Below are 20,992 nucleotides of genomic sequence, written 5' to 3'. Positions count from 1 at the left end.
TCGCCGGCAAGCAGCTAATTAAATAATATAAATACTCCAACGCAAGGCATAAATCACAACCGTATGGTATATGCAGGCTAGGAACGTTCAACTTCAGCGATTCTTTAATCCAGTTATCCAGTTATTCGCAATACCTAGAGCTCTGAACTCTAAGCCCTCAGGAATGTCAACCCGAGTTGACTTAACCCATTCGCATGCTTACAAAAGCATCTTTAAAAATTGGTTTAGGTAAAAAAATGAAGAATATTTAACTAATTGTAATTTTCATGTTGGATCCCGGTTTGAATTCACTGTATGGAAAATTATTTGGTTGACGCCCCATAATTATCAACTGGTTCAAAAATATATATTATATGAATAATATATATGAATGGTACAACTTATATCCACACTCCCCTTCATATAAGGTTAAAAGTATTTTATTTTTATTTTTAACTCCTATTTATTTTATTAATAATATATATGAATAGTACAACTTATACCCACAGAACAAATAAATAAATAAATATTTGCTTTCATGCTTCAAACCGCCAAGAGCCCTAATAGATAGAAAACAACTAATAGTTATATATGTATGTATGTAGGTGTAAAGATCATTTATTTTCGTTCACGTTTAAAACATTCTGCGTGGCTTACAAAAAAGCTGTAAAATTGCATAAAGAGAAATAAGTAAGTTGTAATATTTAAAAGTGTGGCTGAACTTACTCTCGCCAGTGCGACAGGTGTGAGCTCGCTTTTCACACTCGTTGCCAAAGTTTAGGACTTTGCCGTTGTAAGTGCCACTTGTTGGCTGGTAGATAGCTGTGCAAAAGTTGGCGCATTGCTTTTGACACTCGCCCTTTGTCGTTATGGTCAAGGCTTTTAAATATATATATCGTTTTATTAGTTCTTAATGAATACGATAATGAATAAGATATTAGAAGCAATGCTTACCGGGCTTTCGGTGGCAGTTCTCCTTGTCAAAATAGCATTTATTCCGGAAAACATTGCAACCTCCTCCAAGAGCCCAAACAACTTCCTCCATATCGGGACATTCTCCTGAGCAATTACCACTAACTTGGCTTAGAGCCAGGCACAGAAATAGGTACAAATAGAGGAAGAATTTCATGTTGAAAAGCCCCAAAGTATTGGGATGAACTGAGCCGATCGTGTGCTTCCTCCACTTTTATATATGTTTTTGTTGGCTTGGAGGCACGTCTGCGGAAACTTTTATTGGCTTTAATTTATTCAAGCAGCAGAAAGTGCCAGATGTGTGGGGGTTTTTTGTTTGTTAATAAATAACACTGTAAATAACACTTTCGCACTAGCTATCATTTGCTATTATTTTAAATAAAAATAACTTACAATGGTACTTTAAAATCTTTTAATTTTCATCAAGCGCAAAATTTGCACCTCACACTTAAAATTAAAGCCCAACCAAAAATGCAAAATTTACATAAAGATAAAAGATTTATTTATGGAACCACGACTGTATTTAAATTATTAGTTAAGGACCTTCAGTACATAAGCAGAAAGCCCTACAAAAAAGCTGTGAAAATACAAAGTATTAATCGAGAACACCTTTTTTTAGGGAACTACTTACTTTCGCCAGTTCGACAGGAGTGAACAATTTTTTCGCACTCATTGCCAAAGTTTCGCACCTGACCCTTATAAGTTCCACCTGTGGGCTGATAAACTGCAGGACAAGCATCAGCGCATTGTTTTTGGCACTCCTCCTTGGTGGTGATGGTCAAAGCTAAACAATTTGTTTACTAATTAAACAACAAGTTTTCTATTTTTTTAAACATGTTTGCACCAGAGTCTGGTTGACAGTTCGTCTTTATAAATAATAATAATATATAAGAAGCAATGCTTACCTGGCTTTCGGTGGCAGTTCTCCTTGTCGAAATAGCATTTATTGCGGAACACATTGCATCCTCCTCCAAGAGCCCAAACAACATCCTCCGTATCGGGACAGCTATCCGGACAACTAGCAGCAACTTGGCTTAAAGCCAGACCGAGCAGCAGGCCCAGAGACAAACTAGATTTCATCTTGAATATGTTTTTATAACTGACTAGGGCACAGAGTGCATCTCTCTTATATATATGTTAAGCTAGTTGCGATTACAGGTACTTTTTCAGTGTGGGTATAAGCAGAATCGTCACAAACCAGATGTCGGTGATTTTTTTATATTATTTGTATACGTGATTCACACGTATAGGTGGGTTTGAAATTAATAGACAAAGATAAGGGAACCCATATATAAATGATTATCATCATAGTTTACTGCACTCTCAGGCTATTAACTTTATCACGTACAATACATATAATTATAGCTTTGTTGCATATATTTATGAATAAAACTAAACTTTTTAATTAATTACTATTATAAGTAAACATATTGCTAGTTTTAAATGAATTTAAACTATCTAAATGTGATTAGAAATAAATGAATAATCAAAAGCTAAGTCAAGCAAAGCATACAACTTATAAAAATAATAATGTCGCCACAAAATATATTTAAAAATAGAATGTATTTAAAGTTTGTTTACAGACATAACATATATCTTTCAGTAGGGGATTACCTTAGCTAATCAAAAAGTTTACCAAACCGGAACGTAAGTTAGTCAGCTGTTTTTTCCACTAACTGGATTATTTGTGGTTTCTCTGTGTAACCAACCAACTCTCGTGATTTCTCTACGGCACCGTTTGATGTCCAAGTTTCGTCATTAAATAGAGCAGATATACGCTACTTAACTTAGAAAAACCTGCTGTTTAGGCCGCTGGAGCAAAGCCAATTCGCCGATGGCCCGCATCGAAGGCGGTGTAATATCGGCCGATGAAAACGTCTCCCAGAATCCAGAACTCGGCTTCCATCAAGGTAAAAGCAGATAGGCAAATTCTCGAGCCATCGTCGTTGGTGGCACTCATTACATAATCTCTGGGCTGCAAGCCAAATCGCTGTCCACCAATGATGAACACAATTTCGGGCAAACTATCGATTTCAGAACAATTGAGCAAATATTCGTTATTTGAGGTGGGCAAACCGCCAAGGAGACTATTTATTATCAGGTATTCCCTGGGCGGAGCTGCCAATAGAGATGTGCCCGTATCGGCGATGGCCTGTCGATGGTGACTGATGGCAGTACCGCCCACTTCAATGGCATCCAATGGGAACTGCCAGTAGGCGGCATGGGTGAGGGGCACGTAGGTAAGGGTTCCCGAAAACTTCGACTTATCCAACCCACCGAAAAGAAGTTCTCCACCCATTCTTTCACTGCCATTCCGCTTCAGATAGAACGAGAAGACGCACTCATCCACCAGCTGCTGCTCACACATGCTCTCAAACAATGGCTTAATTCTCTGCTCGGCAATTGGCCGAAAACCAAGTCCCACGATGCCGGCAAAATTGGTGTCCACAAAGGTGGGACCCGGCTCGTGTGTGGCCATTGCAAAGGTTTGATTTCGCACCACCAGCTGGCCAATGGTAACCATGTCCTGGGCCAATATTCCCGACAGACTTCCAGTGCCGTAGGCAATGGAAAATCTCCGGCCATCCGGAACAAAAGTACTCGACGCACTGGCGTTATAGCGATGATGACGATGACAGGCCACACTCTTCGCCGAACACTCGGCACTTGGCACCCAGAGATTGGCAGATCCGGTGTCAAAGAGCATATTGAAGGGCTGACCCGGCGATCCAATGCTAATGGGTCCCGCGTACTCCAAGTTCAGTCGGTTATCGAGCGTTTCGGTGGCTCCACCATTCCTAGACGTCGCTGCCTCCTGCCCCCCAGCCACATTGTACTTGGCCAAGAGGGATGATCTACCGGCACGGTGTTGACGGCGACTGGCCATGAAAGAGGCCTGAAATTGCATGGGAACGCGGATAAGTTGGCCCTGGCATTTCGCCCAGAACAGGCACAATAGCCACAGGGACAACCACAGCGAAATGAGGAAGTGCATCACTGGCCGGACCAGTCGACCAGGCGAATTGAAATCGATCCGAACCGTTTGTAAAGCCCCTTTCAACTAATTGGCAGAGATTCTGGCCGCGATTGTTTTATAGCACCTGCAAATGGAGCACTTTAATGGCCAAATTCGTTTGGCATTCAAATGGAATTGGTTAATGTCGTGGCTGAACGCACTTCAATGTTTGCGTAAAGTAGAGATAAATAGGGCGAGTACATTTAATTGAATAAACAAAGCAATTGGCAATTACACAATTAAATTGTGCGAACAGTGGTACATTGGCATGGGCTTTCGCTTTAATAACAAACAATTAGGATATTCGAAATTTAACAGTGCGCCTACATTTATTTTAGATAGAAATAATATTGAATGGCTTTTTTTCATTAGCAAACATTTGTGGGACCTATTTAATGTAATAGATAGTTAAAAAATAATACAAAACAATATGCGAATTTTGTGTTTTTAAGCACATAGTATAAAAATATATATATACCATGCATAAATAATATATACACTTTATATACTTATCAATTACTTCACTTGGCTTGGGCCAATCCGATCCTCCTTTCTGTGGCATCGAAAACCGTATAGTATCGGCTGAGAAAGATATCGCCCAGTACCCAAAATCCCCTGTTAATGGGAGCAATGGCCAACACACAAACTGGTTTACGGTCCAATATAACTTCCATTAAATAATTGCTGGGTGTTAGGGGAAATACCATGTCTCCGATGAGAATATTAATATTTGGCAGCGGTTCACTTCTGCATGTCACCACAGAATAACCATTTTGTAGCTTTGCTGATAAGGCATTCAACAGGTTTTGGTATGTTTTTTGCGGCACAAGAACCAGTGATGTACCCGTGTCCAGGATGGCATTACTTTTACCGCCAATTTGCTTAGTGGCCACTGAAGTTTTGGTTATTTCAAGACTCCAAGTACGCCATTGGCTGACTGGCATATAGTGCAGTTTTCCTTCAAATTTGGTTTCATCGAAACCGCCAAAGACTATCTCCCTCGGCTCTCGACGGAGGTACACCGAAAATATACATTTCTCAATTAATCGGTTGGCGCACAGGAGTTCCAAAAACGGCGTTGTATTGGACCAGGACAAGACGCCCAGACCCAAGCCCACTAGTCCATCGAATTGTACTTCACTAAAGGCAAAGTGTTGAAGGAATAGACTTTCTCCGAATGTGAGGGAGGGCAACTCAGCTCCAGCAATGTGCATAGTATCCTGTGATAGATAACCAACCACCCTTCCCGATCCATATTGCAGGGTGAAGTTTCTGCCATCCGGAGCATAACTACTTGATGCGGAAGAGTTATACTTGCGGTGATTTTGACATGCTGCATTACTCTTCGGGCAGTTCACAGAGGGTAACCACGTGTTCGAAGATCCTGTGTCGAAGATCACACTGAAGTTTTGCCTAGGGTTTCCCATAGATATGTTCCCATAATACTCCATATTGTTGTGCGATTTAAGCAGCAGCTGAAGTGTTTTGCTTCCTTTGGATGCATTTTCCGCCAGGAAGACTTCACTTCCTTCGAAGCTCCTCCTAACATGAAGCGGTACCTTTAGAATTTTTCCAGTCGCAAAGACTAAACTTAGACCCGCGAGCAAGAATAACAAAACTCGAAGCATCTTCTATGAAACTAATTGTAGAACTGAAAATATAACTCTTAACTTTAAACGTTGCAATTGGAATTGCGCACACGTAACTTCGCAGCTGCTCGCGTTAATTAAGTAGGTAAATGAGTAGGCTGAAAAGCATTTGGAAGTTTAGATATTTGTATTTAAGAAAACGTTAAATATAAATCCGTTAGCAAAATGATTTACAAGATATAAAATACTAAACTTAAAGCTTAACTTACAACAGTTTACGTAAATATTTTCAAGGTACATATGTTGCAAGGTACATAGGAGTAGAGAGTTGTAAGTAACAGGAGTACTAAAATTTCAAATGATCGTCTGTGCGAGATCAGCTGCATTATAGGTAATACAGATAAGTCTATGTGGCGTACGTAGTGGCTGCGAATCCGATGCGATTGTTGGCCAAGTCGAATACCGTGCAAAAATGCCGGATAAATGCATCGCCCAGGATCACCGGTTCGTCGGGAACTTCAGATACCGCCGATATGCAGACTGTCTTGCCTCTGTTGGTTTTCACCTTGACCTTCATCTTGTTTCCCTTCACGACGAACTTCTTGCCCGCAATGACAAAGGTGAAGTCGGGTATTTCCTTGGCGCACTTCATCCAACACTCGCCGCTGGAGGTGGCGGTGCATCCAATGACCTTGTTGATCTTGTTGTAAATGGCCGTCGGAGCTGTGATCAGGGATGTTCCCGAATCCACAATGGCCTGCACAGAGCCACTCACTTTGGTGCTGCCCACATAAATGTCCTGCAGTGTGAACTGCCAGTAGCCCTTCGTCGTCACCGGAGTGTAGGTGTAGCTATTGGATCCGCTGTACGCACTGGTGTTGGAGCTGCCGAAGATTAGGGCACCGCCTCGCGAGGAACTGCCGCCGCCCTTCATGCAAATGGCGAACTTACAACTGGTGATCACGTCCTCCGAGCACATGTTCTCCACCAGCGTCTTGACATTGTCCACCGATATGGATCGATATCCCAGTCCCAGTATGCCATCGAAATTGGATGTCACGAATGTAGTTCCCGGTTCCTTGGTAGTCATGGCGAATGTCTGATTGGTGACAGTCAGCCCAGCAATTCGCACCGTATCCTTGGCCAGAACTCCAGCCACACTACCCGAGCCATAGGTGATGGCAAAGGATTTGCCATTCTTAACATAGGTACTCGACTTGGCCGGATGGTATTTTTTGTGCTTCTGGCACGCCTTACTCTTGCAATGCGGACCTGGCACCCAAATATTCGAGCTTCCGGTGTCCGGAAGCACTGTGAACTTCTGCTTGGGTGTACCAATGTTCATTTTGCAGGTGTACTCCATATTGGCCGTGTTTTTCAAGGTGGCAGTGCCAGAAGTCTTGGCAAAACTGAAGCCATATCGACTGGCCAAAAAGGCCTTCTCCGATCGCAGGTTGTCGGTGGTTCGCACGAAATTCTGCTGGAAATCCAATGGTAAAATAGCGTATGTTGCACCACTTCTGGCGTTTGACTCAGTTTTGGCCTTAGTCTTCCGCTTTGACTTTCTAGCCAAGTTACGCCTTCTCCTGTTTTTCTTGGCCGCATTTAGTCTGCGTTTCCTTTGCCTCCCAGATCGGGCAGTCAATCTTCTTCCTTGACGAACACTACTCCGCTGGTTCCTGTGTCCACTTCTCACTGCCAGTGATCTTCTATCAGCGGAATGTTTAGCTTTCCTCTGTCTGGCCTCGGTCAAAATTACAAAGAGGCAAATGATTGCACACAGCACCAAAATCCTGCACCGCATTCTTTGAGTTATTTCGAGAATGTTTAGTTGGTACTAACCCGAATAATTGGGGAGTTATGGGTTTTATAGAGATCCGTATAATGCGAAATATGTTAGCCAAGGTCACCGCGGAAACCAGCTGTGGGAATGTTTGGATTTCCTCAAAAAAGAGTTGGAATAAAAGCAAATAGCAACATGTACAATACGGATCACATAGTAGTTACGCCTAAATTTAGAACACAAACAAGAGAGAACGCTATAGTCGAGTTCCCCGACTATCTGATACCCGTTACTCAGCTAGTGTAAGTGCGAAGGACAGTTTTTGGCGGTTTGTGGGCGTTAGAGTGGGCGTGGCAAAAAATTTTTTGGCAAATTGATTGAAATTTACAAGACTAATACAAAAATGAAAAAATATCAAAACATTTTTCAAAAGTGTGGGCGTGGCAGTTTTGGGCGGTTTGTGGGCGTTAGAGTGGGCGTGGCAACATGAATCGACAAACTTGCGCTGCTTCTATGTCTCTGGAGTCTGTATGCTTAATCTCAACTTTCTAGCTTTTGTAGTTCCTGAGATCTCAGCGTTCATACGGACGGACAGACGGACGGACAGACGGACATGGCCAAATCGACTCGGCTATTGATCCTGATCAAGAATATATATACTTTATATGGTCGGAAACGGTTCCTTCTGCCTGTTACATACTTTTTAACGAATCTAGTATACCCTTTTACTCTACGAGTAAATAAATAAGAAAAGACCTTACTCAACAAAAAAAAACACAGTTTTCACAGTAGCATAGGTAGGTTACACTTTTGAAAAAGTATTTAATGAAATAAACGTATAAATACTAAGTAAATTCAAGTCAAAGTCATTTGCCATACAAAAAGCAAAACAATACAAAGACATTCATTTCAGTGTAGAGTCACAAATACCCCAAAACATATTTTATTCTGCGAAAGGCGTCAATTCAGTTAGTAAATTAACGTCATAACTTGGTCCATAAAACAAATTTTTGTGTACTTTCGAAATTTATATTTAGTTTAGCGGTATTGACTGCAGGTGGGCGAACTTCTTTTACATTTTTCTTCATTTTGTTTGCACCAATCTGCGGGAAAATCATTTCAAATAAAATTTAATAAAGCGTAACAAATTAAACCAGGTACTCACTTATTCCATGACGACAAGTGCTGACACCTAGTTGGCAGCTATTGCTGAATAAACATCGAACCCATTTTCCATTTATCAAGGCTTCTACACACACAGGACTGTAAATTGCAGGACAGATATCAGGACATTCCCGCTGGGTTTGTGCCGCTATCTGTGTTAAGACAAAAAGCAAACAAAAAATTACGCTAAACGACTTCATTTTAGGAGAAATGTGATATTCATTCTGACTGATCGTGACAATGTGATGAGCTTATATAGGCATATAGATATATATTGATATATGATGAACTGGTTCTGAATACAGCTGTTAAATTCCATGAACATTTAATAGTGTTCAGATAAATATAAATAAAGTTCAACTGCTTTTGTATGTAATCACATTTTCATTGCCTATGCAATTCGAAAAAATAAAATATTTTACACCCACCAATCATATTGCTAAACCCGCTAACCACCTTAACCTTCACTCACGCTGGGTTTTTTTTAAATGGCTCTAAAGTACGATTGGAAAACGTTTCGGCCAGGCTAACAATTATATGTTTGAATTTCAATTTAAAGCGATCATTTTCCAGCACAAATCGATTCGGTTTGACCACCACTTGAACTCCCCAAAGAGATCGTAGCAGCTCCAATCGAAAGTCGGTCATGCGTGCTGTGTGGATGTGGATGCTCTTGGCGGTCATGAATCTGACACTCGGTCAGTCCATTGGTGACCATGCAGACAATGAGGTATCGGAACAAATCCAGCCGAAATCCCGCAGATCTTCATGTAAGAAATGCTATCCCTATTTGTACCCGAAAGCCAAATACTACGTGCTGCCTAAAAGAACGGCAGAAAAAAGGCGTCATAATGTCGTGTTTCTTGTAAAAGACCTGAAAACGGGACGACCTCTCAAAGTAGCCTTTAGAAATGGCCTTAAAAATAACAAAAATGTTCGTGTTTTGAAGGCTTTTAATAACAACAATGACCCATGCAGAGCAAAACCTGGACGTTGTGTATATCGCCTATTCAACCGGAAAACTTTGCGTACATACAGGGCGGACCTTAGGACTAGCAAAAAGAATGGAAAACGAGTTTCTGTATTGAAGCTAATTCCCTAAGCGCAGACGTAAAATAAAATATTTATAATTTAAACAAAAATATGCTAGACAAATTTTTAGCAACAAACTTTTCAGAGGCTGTCCTAACAGCTGGAAACTTGAATCAAAAATACTTTGTGTCACATTTTTGAAATAAAAAGATGTAAGATCATGAGTACTTCTATAAGCCATTTTCACAATGAATTTCTCGGTGCCACAATAAACCTAAAATAATGACAGCGCTCCGTGCTCCCAAAAATCAGAGCTCCCATTCACTTGGCTGCGACCCGTCGACTGTCATGTCTTTTCGACCGGGCCAAATCGAAGTTGGCCAAGCTGACAGAGTCGAAAATTTATTGCATATGGAGTTCAAAGATTTGCTTGCTGCCTTTTTTGGCCGAATTAATACACCGTCACGAGACCAAGTCAATCAAAACGCGTGCGTAATTTTAACTTTCACATTAAAAGTAATAGGCGAAAAGAAATAAAGCATTTTAAAAGACGATGAGCTACTCTTTCATATTTGACCTATTAATAATTAAGCATTTTTTTTTTAATTAAAAGTAATTCGAATCGGTTGGAAATATAGTACTGGCACGGTACTAGTAGTTATTCTGTTCTGGAAACCAGAATGCACGTTTGGATTTAAAGGCTTTGCTCATTGCCAACTATTCATAATGGATGCTTAGGGAACTATATAAATTATATGTATATTATAATTATTTATTTATGAAAGCTTCGAAAAAGAAAAGTTGGTCGAAAGTTATATAATGCTTTAAGTTTATTTACACCGAAATCATAAGTTTTTGCTCTCAACTTGCTTTAATTTGATTTCCGTTTAACTTAACAGGTGCCATAAGATGTATGCTATTCCCAGCTGATTAAACATTGATTAAATGGGTGAGAGCGATATCGAAACACTTGAATTAATCTTCACAAATATAAATAAATAAGAACCCTACGGAAACCGTTCCAGTCGCCCTTGTTCATCATTCCCAACATGTTGGTCAATCTCTCCTTACTGTTCGTCCTGTTGGGTGGTATTATTCATCTCAGTGAAGCTCAGACAACAGATTGCTCGAATACGTGTATGCTTCGAGCAAGATGCACTCCCTACTATAAGGATCTGGTCTGGTCAGTGGTGGATCGCGTTTGTCGCGTCTTTCAGAACGGTTGCATCTTTGCCAATGAAAATTGCATGAGAGCCAATCGCTGCTTGCCACGTAAGTTAATCCGAGATATGATTTCACATTCCAACTTGGTAAATGCCACGAAAGGGGTTTTGAAATGTAATTCTATATAAAGTGGTTCAAGGATTATAAATTGAGTATCCCTCTAGCCATGGTAGCCACTACGAAGGAGGAGTGTACGAAGGAGATCTACTGTCCAAGATGGTGTTCTCGGGGAGCACCGCGGGTCTGTGCCTGGTTTCCCTATACAGACAGTAATGGGAATACCGGCGGTCGAGACATGACATTCGGAAGTCGCTGTCTACTAGATATGTACGCCTGCCGTCATGCAGAAGGTGAGTTCATCTGTATACTACTCTATACCATTATTATACCATTTTTAATATACCATTGCAGCGTATGTCAACGAACCACGGATTGGATCATGCACATAAGATGTCAAATTAAATGAATATTTACCAATAAATGCGAGCTATATTGTATGATTTTTTATTTATACAAGTGGTCTTTTATCTTACCCCTTGAATTCACTACAACTCATTGGTCTAGTAAACAAGTTGATAAAAATCTTTTAATAAGCCTACAAATATTGTTTATCCATACAAAAATTTTAAATAAATAAAAGGAAACGGGTTTAATCAGCTGAGTGAACAAAAACTTGATTGCCCAGGTGAATGTTTATTATCTGACGATATATGACTATTAAATATTTTATATTTGTCACATGACAATAACAACTTATTATTATTATGGATGTTTTAAAACTTTCACTTTTTTTCGGATTTTCAAATTTGAATCTCGAATAAGATATTCTTCTAAAGCTTGTACTTTACCGGTTTGATTGTGATAATTAATATTGGTTTAATTGCTTAGCTCTAGTTCAACCTCCCAGGATAGATGCATAACTCCTTTTAGAAAATAATTTGTTTGTGGCTTATTATTCTACCAAAAGATTAATGAAGTTGCACGAGGACGCAAGATGAAGGCTTTGCGCTAAGACTAGTAAGCAATTAAAAAAGCAAATGGTTAGTAAATGAACTCTTTTATGTTAAATTGTGCTCGCCCGAAAAGTAGATAGCGGTTTTAATATAATGGTACCATTTACTCATTTATTATTACTTTTTAATGAAGCCTAAAGGTGCACCTTACTATTTTTTGTAGTATATATTCTTATTACTTTTTTTTATGAATTGCCATGTTTCGTAGCATTATTAACGGAAACACGTGCAAAATGAACACACCTGCCTATGGGATCGAAACCTTTGTTCAAGCGACATATGGATTTCGAATCGAGTTCATTCGCTGGCCTATTTTCGTCCAGATATAAAACTAATTTCAATCACCAGCTCGAGACACTTTAACAGCCCTCGCTCCAACATGAAGTTGATCATCCTGGTCGTTTTTTTGGCTTTTCTTGGACTAGCGAAATCACAGAACTGTAACAGTAATTGCTCGAGAAACGAAATTAATTACCTTTGCGGGAAAACTGTCAGGAATGGCAGGGAAATTCGCTGTACCTACAAGAATCCCTGCGAAATGGATCTGCATGCCTGCCAAAAACGGGAGGGTAAGAAGAAAACAGGAAAACTGACATAAATGCATATATAAAATGTTATAAAAATAATTTCACCAGAGTGGAGAAAAGATACAACAGGTCGTTGCACACGGGACTCAGAGGAGTGCAGACGGTAGGGGGAAAATAACCAGGCGCAGGAGAAGCAGCTGAATATTTTTAAGAAATATATAAATATTTACACAATTGACAAGGCGAAATATAAGATGTACAATTTTTTGGGTCTCTGAAAACTTTTGTGGAATTGAATTTCAATACGGGTTTGGCAAAAAGCGCGAACGGTTGGATAGTAAAAATGCAATTTGTATGCACGTTGGGCAACAAACTACTTCTCATTTGTGTGCTTCTAGGGATCTTCACAATAGTTGGCGGCCAGCTTTTTACCTTGAGTGGTAAGTCTAAATCTATATATTCCGAGCACTTTTTCGAAGACCACTTGCCCCAGTAGTTCCCAAAAAGTGCCATGATGTGTGTCCAATGGGATACCGGGTTGTTTGTGCCCTGGACGTCCTCGATGGCTGCCTAAGAACGTTTGCCAGCAGTTGTGTGATGCAAATGTACAACTGCAAGTACCAGAAGGGTAAGTCTTTTGATTATTTTCTTTTAATAATTCATAATACAAATGTTGTTGTATCCCTTTCGCAGATTATCGCATAATAGCGAAGAGGGCCTGTGAATTTATCAGCAACGATGAACTTCTAGGGATGGACATCTAGGGGCCAAATATGAAAGCGGTTGGGTGCTGTTGTCTGCCGCCAGAGGGCGCCAGCTGGATACGGCGCACGCGTCGTATACGCGATGTAAGAAGGAGGGAATTGCGCGTGGATGCAAACGAGCAGGATATATACCAGCAGCCACCAGTGGTGTATTTATGTGTAACTCTCAACTCTCTAGGCACGCGTCACGTCACCTCCGCGAAAGAAAATCGCCAGTTTTCCTCCGTTATATTCCCGGAAAATCCATCCTTTTTGTACGACATCGTTACTCTTTTAAATCGCACGAATAAATTATTATAAATTGTAGCTTAAGTGTTAACGCCTAGGCCAAGAGTGTTTTGTGGCAGTGATATTCAACCCAAAATAGTTGAGAAAAGTGAAAAGTCAAAGCTGTTGGCCACAAGTAAAAAATTGTTTGGGCAGGCAGGACCAGCACAAAGGATATAAACTACTTACACACGAGTGCTTCCCCTGAGCGCTGAAGGCTGAAAAGTTTTCTCGCTTCGCTATTCAATAACAGGTTGGTTTTTTTATCCGCAAAATTGTTGTTATTTCCTTTTCAAGCGCAAGGCATTATTACAATAAATTATGTATAACATACCTATGCGCGTGTTTTGTTGCATATATTTTGGCGTTTGATATTTGCTTACGTGACCTCGAAATGTAGCATGTTCAATTGCTTATAATTAATTTTATTGGGAAATAATCTTTAAAATCAAAAATTTGTTACTTAAAAAAGCTAACCATGTTTGTAACATCAAAATATTTATTAAGTTTTCTTCATTTTTGTGGAATGTCTCAACATTGTATACATTGAGGCAAAAACATATTAAAGCTCCAAGGTAAGAGCTTTTGACAAAGCTTTCGTTACAGTTGTCAGCTTACAGTTGATCATTTATCCCAAATCTTATTAATCATTATTTTTGTTTTTAATATTTACATAAACAATTTAAATAAATAGGGTTTTATACTTTTTTTTAAAGTAAAAGCAAAAATTAAACTTCCAATGTATCGAGCGCAATCGAACTAGATTGAATTGAACTGTTACGTTTTCTTGTAATAACTGATTTAATTAATTACAGTTAAAATATTCTCAAAATAGAACATTAAATATAATTAATAACATGTCTTTTAAAATAAATGCATCTGCATAACAACTTCTTATGGATATATAATACAAAATGTTGACTTGCCGTCTTTAACTGATTTGTCGTTCCTAATTTTGTTGTCCAAAAATTCAACAATAATTACGTATACTATAAAATTAGGAATTAACTTTAATATTGATACGCTAATTGCGCCCTAGTGTGAACCGGCTACAAAAAGAATTGAATATCGATAGTTGAAGCAAAGTCAAAGCATCGATATTATCAAATAGAAATCGCAGTGTGTCCCAGCTCTAGTGTGCAAATTGAATAATAACAATATAATAATGCGTGCAGTGGTGTCCTGATCGGCGGAAATACAGACAGAGAATTAGGAGTCCGTTTAAATGGCATATTAAGTGAAAACAGTAAGTTCTATTTCTGCCCACTAGTGCTATCATCGGGTCTTACTGTTGGCTGCTGCCAGTGTTTGTGCACTTTGCACATATGTGTGTTCATTGTGTGTACATATCTGTGCCGATTTATGTTTGGTTCCCCGCCCACAAACAAGGCGAAAGAACAACAACAATAACAGCAGGGACCCAGTGCAATGCAATCAAAGAAATGGAAATTTACCATGAATCAGACTGTCAGTTCTCCAAGTCGCTGCTCTATCTATCTATCTATCTTTATCATAAGCTCCGTACGATTCCAGGGATCAGTCGAATCAAATCGCCTACAGTTGGAGAATATACGTGTTGAAACTATCAAAGAGAATATTTTTACTTTTTGATATGATTTTAACAGTGGTCTTAAAAACCAAAATTTACTCTGAATCAGGAAGCTCACTTTGTTGAGTTATAGTTCATAATTAAACGCAAATGTACAAAATTTCCTTGAAGTCCGAGTAATAATCATGTTATCTGCCCTTTTTTCTTTCCCGTGTATCTTCCACTTGAACAGCCACTCAAAATTGGCCGCAATGTGCATTGTTCGCATATGCAAAATCTGTGAAATCCGAGAAGCCTGTCTTCTCCAAATTTTCGCTTTGAGTAAGAATCCAGTTCGGGTTACGCTGCGTCCGGTTTCCCAAGATATGGTTTAATATGGGCAGATTGCGGTGCACTTTCAACCTTTGACTTTGGCATTGGCTCTGGCTTTTCCAGGAATCGCCTGACGCCCCCTCTCACTGACCTTGACATTTGCCGTTGAAATAGCAGGAACGTTCCGTGTGTGACTTGGTGGGTGGTGGCTGGAGGGCGGTGGGCGGTGGGAAGCGGGTGGTAAGGTTGCTGGGTGGCCCACTGCACGGGGTATGCGATTCCTGCACGTGGCCTGCGGCATTGACGGCTCTTAAAGTATAACAGCAGCGGCTTACGAGCACCCCTAAACTAACTAAGTGACATTTAATTTAATTAATCAGCCTGGAGCAAGTGATGCTTATCTAATCTTATCTATAGTAAACATTTGCTTAGTATTCAAATCAGCCTTTCCCCGAATAGTTACTTTCTTATCACAACTTACAAGCACCCACGAAACCGTGAATTATCTTTTCCAGCAACTAAATTAGAAATTATCACATGGACTATTTGCATCACACACATTAGAAAGCTTTTCATTTGATATTACACAATTATTAGTAATTATTAAGGTTATACATGTATTTATGAAATCATACTGGGTATTTTGTGTGGTGAGAATCCTCAGCGAGACAATTTTTGTTTGCCTTATTTTGACGTCACTGTTGGAATGCTTAATTATTGATTTGCGTGTAGGGTTTCTAAAAAACTTTATGGTCAACTGGTTAATAAGGAGCGACGGCGACTGTCAGAAACAAAAGCAAAAGTAACGAAGCCGGGCTAACAGCGGAGGGGTGGGGATGGGGCTGGGTGGAGCCGGGGATGCGTGGGTGGGAGCACCATGACGATGACGCACGATGCGATTGCCGCCTGGCTGACGCAGAATTGATAAAGTGCAGCCATAAACGGGTGCGCGTATTGTATTCCGAACTTTCCCTTTCCTGCGATTGCTCACAGGAAAACATAAAACACAAAGATTGTATTTTGGTATCGTACAGAAAGTACAGATTTGGCGGCATGCTTTTGGTATTGTTGTAATCGCAATATTTCCATTACAGGGTAGAGCAACGAGTTCCTCCGGCCGCGGCTGCTGCTGCTGTTGCTTGGGCACACTTCTGGGCAACGCATTGTCGCCGCCGACCGCAAAGCTGGGCAAAATTATGAACTTGTGTTCCTCGGGCGCAACGGCATCGACCACATCGTTATCGTCCACGGGCCAGGCGGAGAGGAGCGGCGGGGTACCAGGAGGAGGAGCAGAAGGCGGCGGAGGAGACGGTGGTAGCGGTAACAGCGGCGGCGGCGGCAGCAAAACCAACGACGGATCCGCAGAGGCCCCAACACTCTGCTTCGCGGGAGGATCGGGCACAGCAGGTGCAATCGTCGGATCGGCGGAGCTGTCCAACGCCAACAGCCCGGCAAACGGAGCAGGAGGAGCAAGTGGGTCCACCGGCAGTGGACAACAGCCGACTGGCAGCAACGGACACAGCCACCTTCACAACGAAAACAACGCAAACATGCCGCCCGAAACGCGTCCCAAAATGGTGACCGTCAAGCATCCGGAGTCCAACAAGCCCAAGCCCACCACCAAGAAGAGCAAGCCCATCCAGGCCGACCAGGATGTCATCAAGGCGTTGCAGCGGTGCCGCGATGAAGGCAAGTATTTCGACCTTATGGTTATCATACGCGTATTTCCTTTACTATTTAATCATTGTCTGAATGAAATAAGAAACATGACACATTAAGCTTTTTAAACTTGTCACCTGCATTAATATCAACATGCAAATGTTTTAAGGATGCTCATTATAATTGGAATGGGTGCTTGTCTATACGCGTAAAGAAAGAATTAAAACGAATGTCTTGAAAAAATTCATTTTAATTGGAATTTGTTCTAAAGATGAAAAACTTGATTCACTTTATACAACATCTGTAATGCTTTTGTATGCTCCCCGCAGGCATCAAGCGCTTGGACTTGAGCAAATCTTCGATCACGGTGATCCCCAGCACAGTGAAGGAGTGCGTCCATCTCACGGAACTTTACCTGTACAGCAATAAGATCGGCCAGCTTCCGCCGGAAATCGGCTGTCTGGTGAGCTTACGTAACCTTGCGCTCAACGAGAACTCGCTGACCTCGCTGCCGGAGTCCCTGCAAAACTGCAGCCAACTGAAGGTGCTGGATCTGCGGCACAACAAGCTGGCGGAGATTCCGCCCGTGATTTACCGTCTGCGCAGCCTGACTACTCTTTACCTGCGCTTCAATCGAATCACAGCCGTGGCAGACGATCTGCGCCAGCTGGTCAACCTGACCATGTTGAGTCTGCGGGAGAACAAGATCCGGGAGTTGGGCAGCGCCATCGGTGCCCTGGTTAACCTCACCACGCTGGACGTGTCGCACAACCATCTGGAACACCTGCCCGAGGACATCGGAAACTGTGTAAACCTCAGCGCTCTGGACCTGCAGCACAACGAACTGCTGGACATACCCGATAGTATTGGGAATCTGAAATCCCTGGTGCGGCTGGGCATGAGATACAATCGATTAAGTAGCGTTCCGGCCACTTTGAAAAACTGCAAGAGCATGGACGAGTTTAATGTGGAGGGTAATGGCATAACCCAGTTGCCAGACGGCATGCTGGCCAGCTTGAGCGGCTTGACCACCATTACTCTTTCGAGGAATCAGTTTGCCAGTTATCCAACCGGCGGCCCAGCGCAGTTCACCAATGTCTATAGCATTAATTTGGAGCACAATCGGATTGATAAGATCCCCTATGGGATCTTTTCGCGGGCCAAGGGGCTCACCAAGTTGAACATGAAGGAGAACATGCTGACGGCATTACCTTTAGACATTGGCACCTGGGTGAACATGGTGGAGCTAAATCTGGCCACAAATGCACTACAGAAACTGCCCGATGATATCATGAACCTGCAAAACCTTGAGATACTCATCCTGTCAAACAACATGCTCAAGAAGATTCCGAATACAATTGGAAATTTGCGAAGGTTAAGGATACTAGACCTCGAGGAGAACCGCATTGTGGTGCTGCCGCACGAGATTGGATTGCTGCACGAGCTCCAACGTTTAATCCTGCAAACCAATCAAATCACCATGCTGCCGCGTAGCATCGGCCACCTGGGCAACCTGACTCACCTGTCTGTAAGCGAGAATAACCTGCAGTTCCTGCCCGAGGAGATTGGTTCGCTAGAGAGTCTTGAGAATCTGTACATCAACCAGAATCCCGGTTTGGAGAAGTTGCCATTTGAACTGGCTTTGTGTCAAAATCTAAAATATCTAAACATTGACAAGTGCCCGCTGAGCACTATTCCTCCAGAAATCCAAGCTGGCGGGCCATCGCTGGTGCTGCAGTGGCTCAAGATGCACTCGCCGTACCGCCAGATGTGAGATGTGGACGGCGTTTGGCGCACCGTCTACGTGGGCAGCGACTGCTACTACCAGTATGAGCTGCAGACGGTGAACCAGGCGCCCAGTGCTGGTGGCAACGGTGGTGGAGGTGCAGCAGCAGCAGGAGGATCCGCATCCAGAAGCAGCGACCGTCGCTAACGGTGCGATCTCAGCTAACGGGCAAGATCCCGTCCCCATCCTTTACCCCAACCAATAAGGGAAGAAGCCGTGATAGATAGGTGTTTTAGTTGAAATCATTCGAAAGCGGGATATGCTTGCTAAAGGTTCTAATAATTTAAGTTTAATTATTTGACAAAGCACATGAATATGTAATTGATTCCAGCTTTTTTTCCAAAAGCGATTCTTATTGCTTCACCTTCTACTTAGGCTTGCTCCCTTAAACCGACTGGAGTGCGTTGGCTGACAAAACGATAGCTTTAAAACGTTATACCAATGTCCCGCGTATTGTAAACTGCCCCGATTTGCTTTCTTTTTTTGTGTTCAATAACACTTCAGAGTCCGCACTTTAGGTTCTAATTTAACTCATGCTTCCAAGCTAGTCAAAAATGTAACACGCAAAACGAAACGAAAGTAAATTGAAAGCTTTAAATCTTCTGTTCTGTTTTTGGTCATGGATGAAGAAAACCTAACATTCAAAACTTCACAAAAAAAAAAAAAACAAAAAACGCAAGCGCCAAGGAATTGTTTGAAAAAATTAAAACTAAAAACAAAAAGTGGTTAAGAAATTATTAATCTGTATACACATTAAGCGTAGTCGTATTTTGTAAAGCAAGCGCAAAAAAGAAGCAACAAGTATTAAACTGTGTGTAATTTGTTTAAATAAGAAGATTGCAAATGTTTTTTTGTGGCTCCTCCTTACGAGCTTACATTTTTCGCAAATGTAAGGTAGTGCAGCATTTTGTATGTTAGTCTAAGCTAAAAAATATCCACGTAAAGTACTAAAGCCATCTGCACTTTGGGCTAATGGCATTAAACTAGCGAAAACTAAAGTTGTATACTTCATTATTTTAATGTCGGTGTGTCTGTAATTGATTTGTATGAATATTAAGATGATTTAAATGCATTTAGTTATCATAACCATAATCAACGATATTTGTGTGGCAAGTAAAAAGTGTAAGGCGTAACTGAATATTGTATAATGCCACAAAACTGATAAGCGCAAAAGATATCTAGAGATAACATGGACTCTTAGTTGCTGTTCTTTTAGTAAAGTTGGATTAAACACTACTTATAAAAGAAAGAAGAAAAGTGTTCTGACGCGGTAAGAAACAATTAGGTGTTTAACAGAGATTAATGGATTATTTACTAAATGTTCTTTCTGTGGAATAACTATACTTTTCTGCTGTCATAACACTTTTGTTCAGCTCCTTTGTAGCTCCGATCTGCCATTATGGTACTAATCCATTGAATCCGCTTCAAAACAAGTTACAAATTGGATTTATTTTATTTTTATATCGTAAGCAACATGTCTTGAAACATATTACGGGAGAAAAAAACCATTTAGAGCTACTCCCCCCAACATTGCAACGCAAATGGGCTTTACATTTTAAAATAAATCTTTAAAAAATCAATAAATCAACGAAGCTAACTTTAAATGTTTTACATCCATACAAACATATTTACACTATACACGTACGATCAACTTTTACACATCTATTTTTTGAGAAAACACTCGAGATCTACGCGTACATATTGATTTCAGGACTCCATGAGATATGTACATATATTTTTCAAGCAAACTGTATGCGGCAGGGTAAACTAATCTGGCAAACGTAATTTAATTACAACGCAAAATGTCAAATAATATGAGAAAAAGAGTATATTTCCAACGGTACAAAGATAAAAAAACGTAAATGTAACAGAAATACAAATAAATGTTAAACTAATAATCGCACACTAGAATAATGAAAAAAACACAAACACACGTTGGATATTCAGAAGCAGCGTTTGGCGAAATTTCGAGCCAATCACAAATAGAAACAATAAATGTAAAATGAGGTCAAGTTAAATGCAAGTGAAATGTACAAGTTATATGGTAAAGATGATTAAGTAAAGCATAAAGATACTCCTAAAACAAAAATCATATTTAAGCATACCTACATATTTGCAAAATAAAAGGAAACAAAATGTTAAACTACTTCAATTTCGATCTGTTAATGCGCGCTTAGTTTCATAGCAGTCGGCTTCATTTAAGCTGGCAATGCCGTGTGCCACCCTTATTGGATGATCGTTCAGTTGGCACCCTCGGTTTACGAATGGCTAACTAGTTTGGTGGTCGGTACGGTTCTACTTCGCTTGCCAATTTCCCCAAAAGAATTCGTTTTATCAGTGCTAGTTTTTAACAATT

The 20,992-nt window shown here is 40.7% G+C and overlaps 11 protein-coding genes across 14 annotated transcripts; 5 read left to right on the top strand and 6 right to left on the bottom strand.

The window, feature by feature from the left end:
• Window positions 1-564: 564 nt before the first annotated feature.
• Window positions 565-1,144, bottom strand: LOC120452032. Its single transcript, XM_039636081.2, has 3 exons — window positions 934-1,144; window positions 706-858; window positions 565-643 (listed from the first exon to the last, which is right to left on the bottom strand). Exons 1-3 carry the CDS (start codon window positions 1,106-1,108, stop codon window positions 633-635), a joined length of 339 nt encoding a protein of 112 aa, XP_039492015.1. The 5' UTR covers window positions 1,109-1,144; the 3' UTR covers window positions 565-632.
• Window positions 1,145-1,430: 286 nt separating this feature from the next.
• Window positions 1,431-2,057, bottom strand: LOC120452031. Of its 2 annotated transcripts, XM_039636079.2 has the most exons (3): window positions 1,857-2,054; window positions 1,583-1,735; window positions 1,431-1,528 (listed from the first exon to the last, which is right to left on the bottom strand). In XM_039636079.2, exons 1-3 carry the CDS (start codon window positions 2,029-2,031, stop codon window positions 1,518-1,520), a joined length of 339 nt encoding a protein of 112 aa, XP_039492013.1. In that variant the 5' UTR covers window positions 2,032-2,054; the 3' UTR covers window positions 1,431-1,517. The 2 variants fall into 2 exon arrangements, with proteins under 2 accessions (XP_039492013.1, XP_039492014.1); XM_039636080.2 differs by lacking the exon at window positions 1,431-1,528 and having other exon boundaries at window positions 1,617-1,751; window positions 1,857-2,057.
• A 482-nt stretch (window positions 2,058-2,539) lies between these two features.
• Window positions 2,540-4,007, bottom strand: LOC120452272 (lysosomal aspartic protease). Its single transcript, XM_039636403.1, has one exon. It carries the CDS (start codon window positions 3,944-3,946, stop codon window positions 2,756-2,758), a length of 1,191 nt encoding a protein of 396 aa, XP_039492337.1. The 5' UTR covers window positions 3,947-4,007; the 3' UTR covers window positions 2,540-2,755.
• A 227-nt stretch (window positions 4,008-4,234) lies between these two features.
• Window positions 4,235-5,601, bottom strand: LOC120452228 (aspartic proteinase A3). Its single transcript, XM_039636354.2, has one exon. It carries the CDS (start codon window positions 5,593-5,595, stop codon window positions 4,489-4,491), a length of 1,107 nt encoding a protein of 368 aa, XP_039492288.1. The 5' UTR covers window positions 5,596-5,601; the 3' UTR covers window positions 4,235-4,488.
• A 361-nt stretch (window positions 5,602-5,962) lies between these two features.
• LOC120452639 (lysosomal aspartic protease) lies at window positions 5,963-7,455 on the bottom strand. Its single transcript, XM_039636951.1, has one exon. The coding sequence runs from the start codon at window positions 7,358-7,360 to the stop codon at window positions 5,963-5,965; it is 1,398 nt and encodes a 465-aa protein (XP_039492885.1). The 5' UTR covers window positions 7,361-7,455.
• Window positions 7,456-8,354: 899 nt separating this feature from the next.
• LOC120452762 (greglin) lies at window positions 8,355-8,716 on the bottom strand. Its single transcript, XM_039637146.1, has 2 exons — window positions 8,505-8,716; window positions 8,355-8,442 (listed from the first exon to the last, which is right to left on the bottom strand). Exons 1-2 carry the CDS (start codon window positions 8,701-8,703, stop codon window positions 8,378-8,380), a joined length of 264 nt encoding a protein of 87 aa, XP_039493080.1. The 5' UTR covers window positions 8,704-8,716; the 3' UTR covers window positions 8,355-8,377.
• A 408-nt stretch (window positions 8,717-9,124) lies between these two features.
• Window positions 9,125-9,759, top strand: LOC120452759. Its single transcript, XM_039637143.2, has one exon. It carries the CDS (start codon window positions 9,150-9,152, stop codon window positions 9,603-9,605), a length of 456 nt encoding a protein of 151 aa, XP_039493077.1. The 5' UTR covers window positions 9,125-9,149; the 3' UTR covers window positions 9,606-9,759.
• Window positions 9,760-9,920: 161 nt separating this feature from the next.
• LOC120452760 (salivary glue protein Sgs-5) lies at window positions 9,921-11,281 on the top strand. 2 transcript variants are annotated; one of them, XM_039637145.2, is made up of 5 exons: window positions 9,921-10,023; window positions 10,435-10,484; window positions 10,561-10,807; window positions 10,924-11,109; window positions 11,171-11,281. In XM_039637145.2, the coding sequence occupies exons 3-5, from the start codon at window positions 10,585-10,587 to the stop codon at window positions 11,206-11,208; spliced, it is 447 nt and encodes a 148-aa protein (XP_039493079.1). In that variant the 5' UTR covers window positions 9,921-10,023; window positions 10,435-10,484; window positions 10,561-10,584; the 3' UTR covers window positions 11,209-11,281. The 2 variants fall into 2 exon arrangements, with proteins under 2 accessions (XP_039493079.1, XP_039493078.1); XM_039637144.2 differs by having other exon boundaries at window positions 10,539-10,807.
• An 870-nt stretch (window positions 11,282-12,151) lies between these two features.
• Window positions 12,152-12,466, top strand: LOC120452765. Its single transcript, XM_039637150.1, has 2 exons — window positions 12,152-12,341; window positions 12,408-12,466. The coding sequence occupies exons 1-2, from the start codon at window positions 12,152-12,154 to the stop codon at window positions 12,464-12,466; spliced, it is 249 nt and encodes an 82-aa protein (XP_039493084.1).
• Window positions 12,467-12,627: 161 nt separating this feature from the next.
• On the top strand, window positions 12,628-13,063 carry LOC120452763. 2 transcript variants are annotated; one of them, XM_039637148.2, is made up of 3 exons: window positions 12,628-12,739; window positions 12,796-12,927; window positions 12,993-13,063. In XM_039637148.2, the coding sequence occupies exons 1-3, from the start codon at window positions 12,643-12,645 to the stop codon at window positions 13,061-13,063; spliced, it is 300 nt and encodes a 99-aa protein (XP_039493082.1). In that variant the 5' UTR covers window positions 12,628-12,642. The 2 variants fall into 2 exon arrangements, with proteins under 2 accessions (XP_039493082.1, XP_039493081.1); XM_039637147.1 differs by having other exon boundaries at window positions 12,643-12,739; window positions 12,793-12,927.
• A 1,148-nt stretch (window positions 13,064-14,211) lies between these two features.
• Window positions 14,212-20,788, top strand: LOC120452756 (leucine-rich repeat protein soc-2 homolog). Its single transcript, XM_039637138.2, has 3 exons — window positions 14,212-14,576; window positions 16,286-16,880; window positions 17,180-20,788. The coding sequence occupies exons 2-3, from the start codon at window positions 16,388-16,390 to the stop codon at window positions 18,622-18,624; spliced, it is 1,938 nt and encodes a 645-aa protein (XP_039493072.1). The 5' UTR covers window positions 14,212-14,576; window positions 16,286-16,387; the 3' UTR covers window positions 18,625-20,788.
• The last annotated feature ends 204 nt before the right edge of the window (window positions 20,789-20,992 follow it).

The sequence above is a fragment of the Drosophila santomea genome, chromosome 3R (genome assembly GCF_016746245.2).
Source record: "Drosophila santomea strain STO CAGO 1482 chromosome 3R, Prin_Dsan_1.1, whole genome shotgun sequence".
Taxonomy (NCBI): Eukaryota; Metazoa; Arthropoda; class Insecta; order Diptera; family Drosophilidae; genus Drosophila; species Drosophila santomea.
This window is presented reverse-complemented; position numbering and strand designations above follow the sequence as displayed.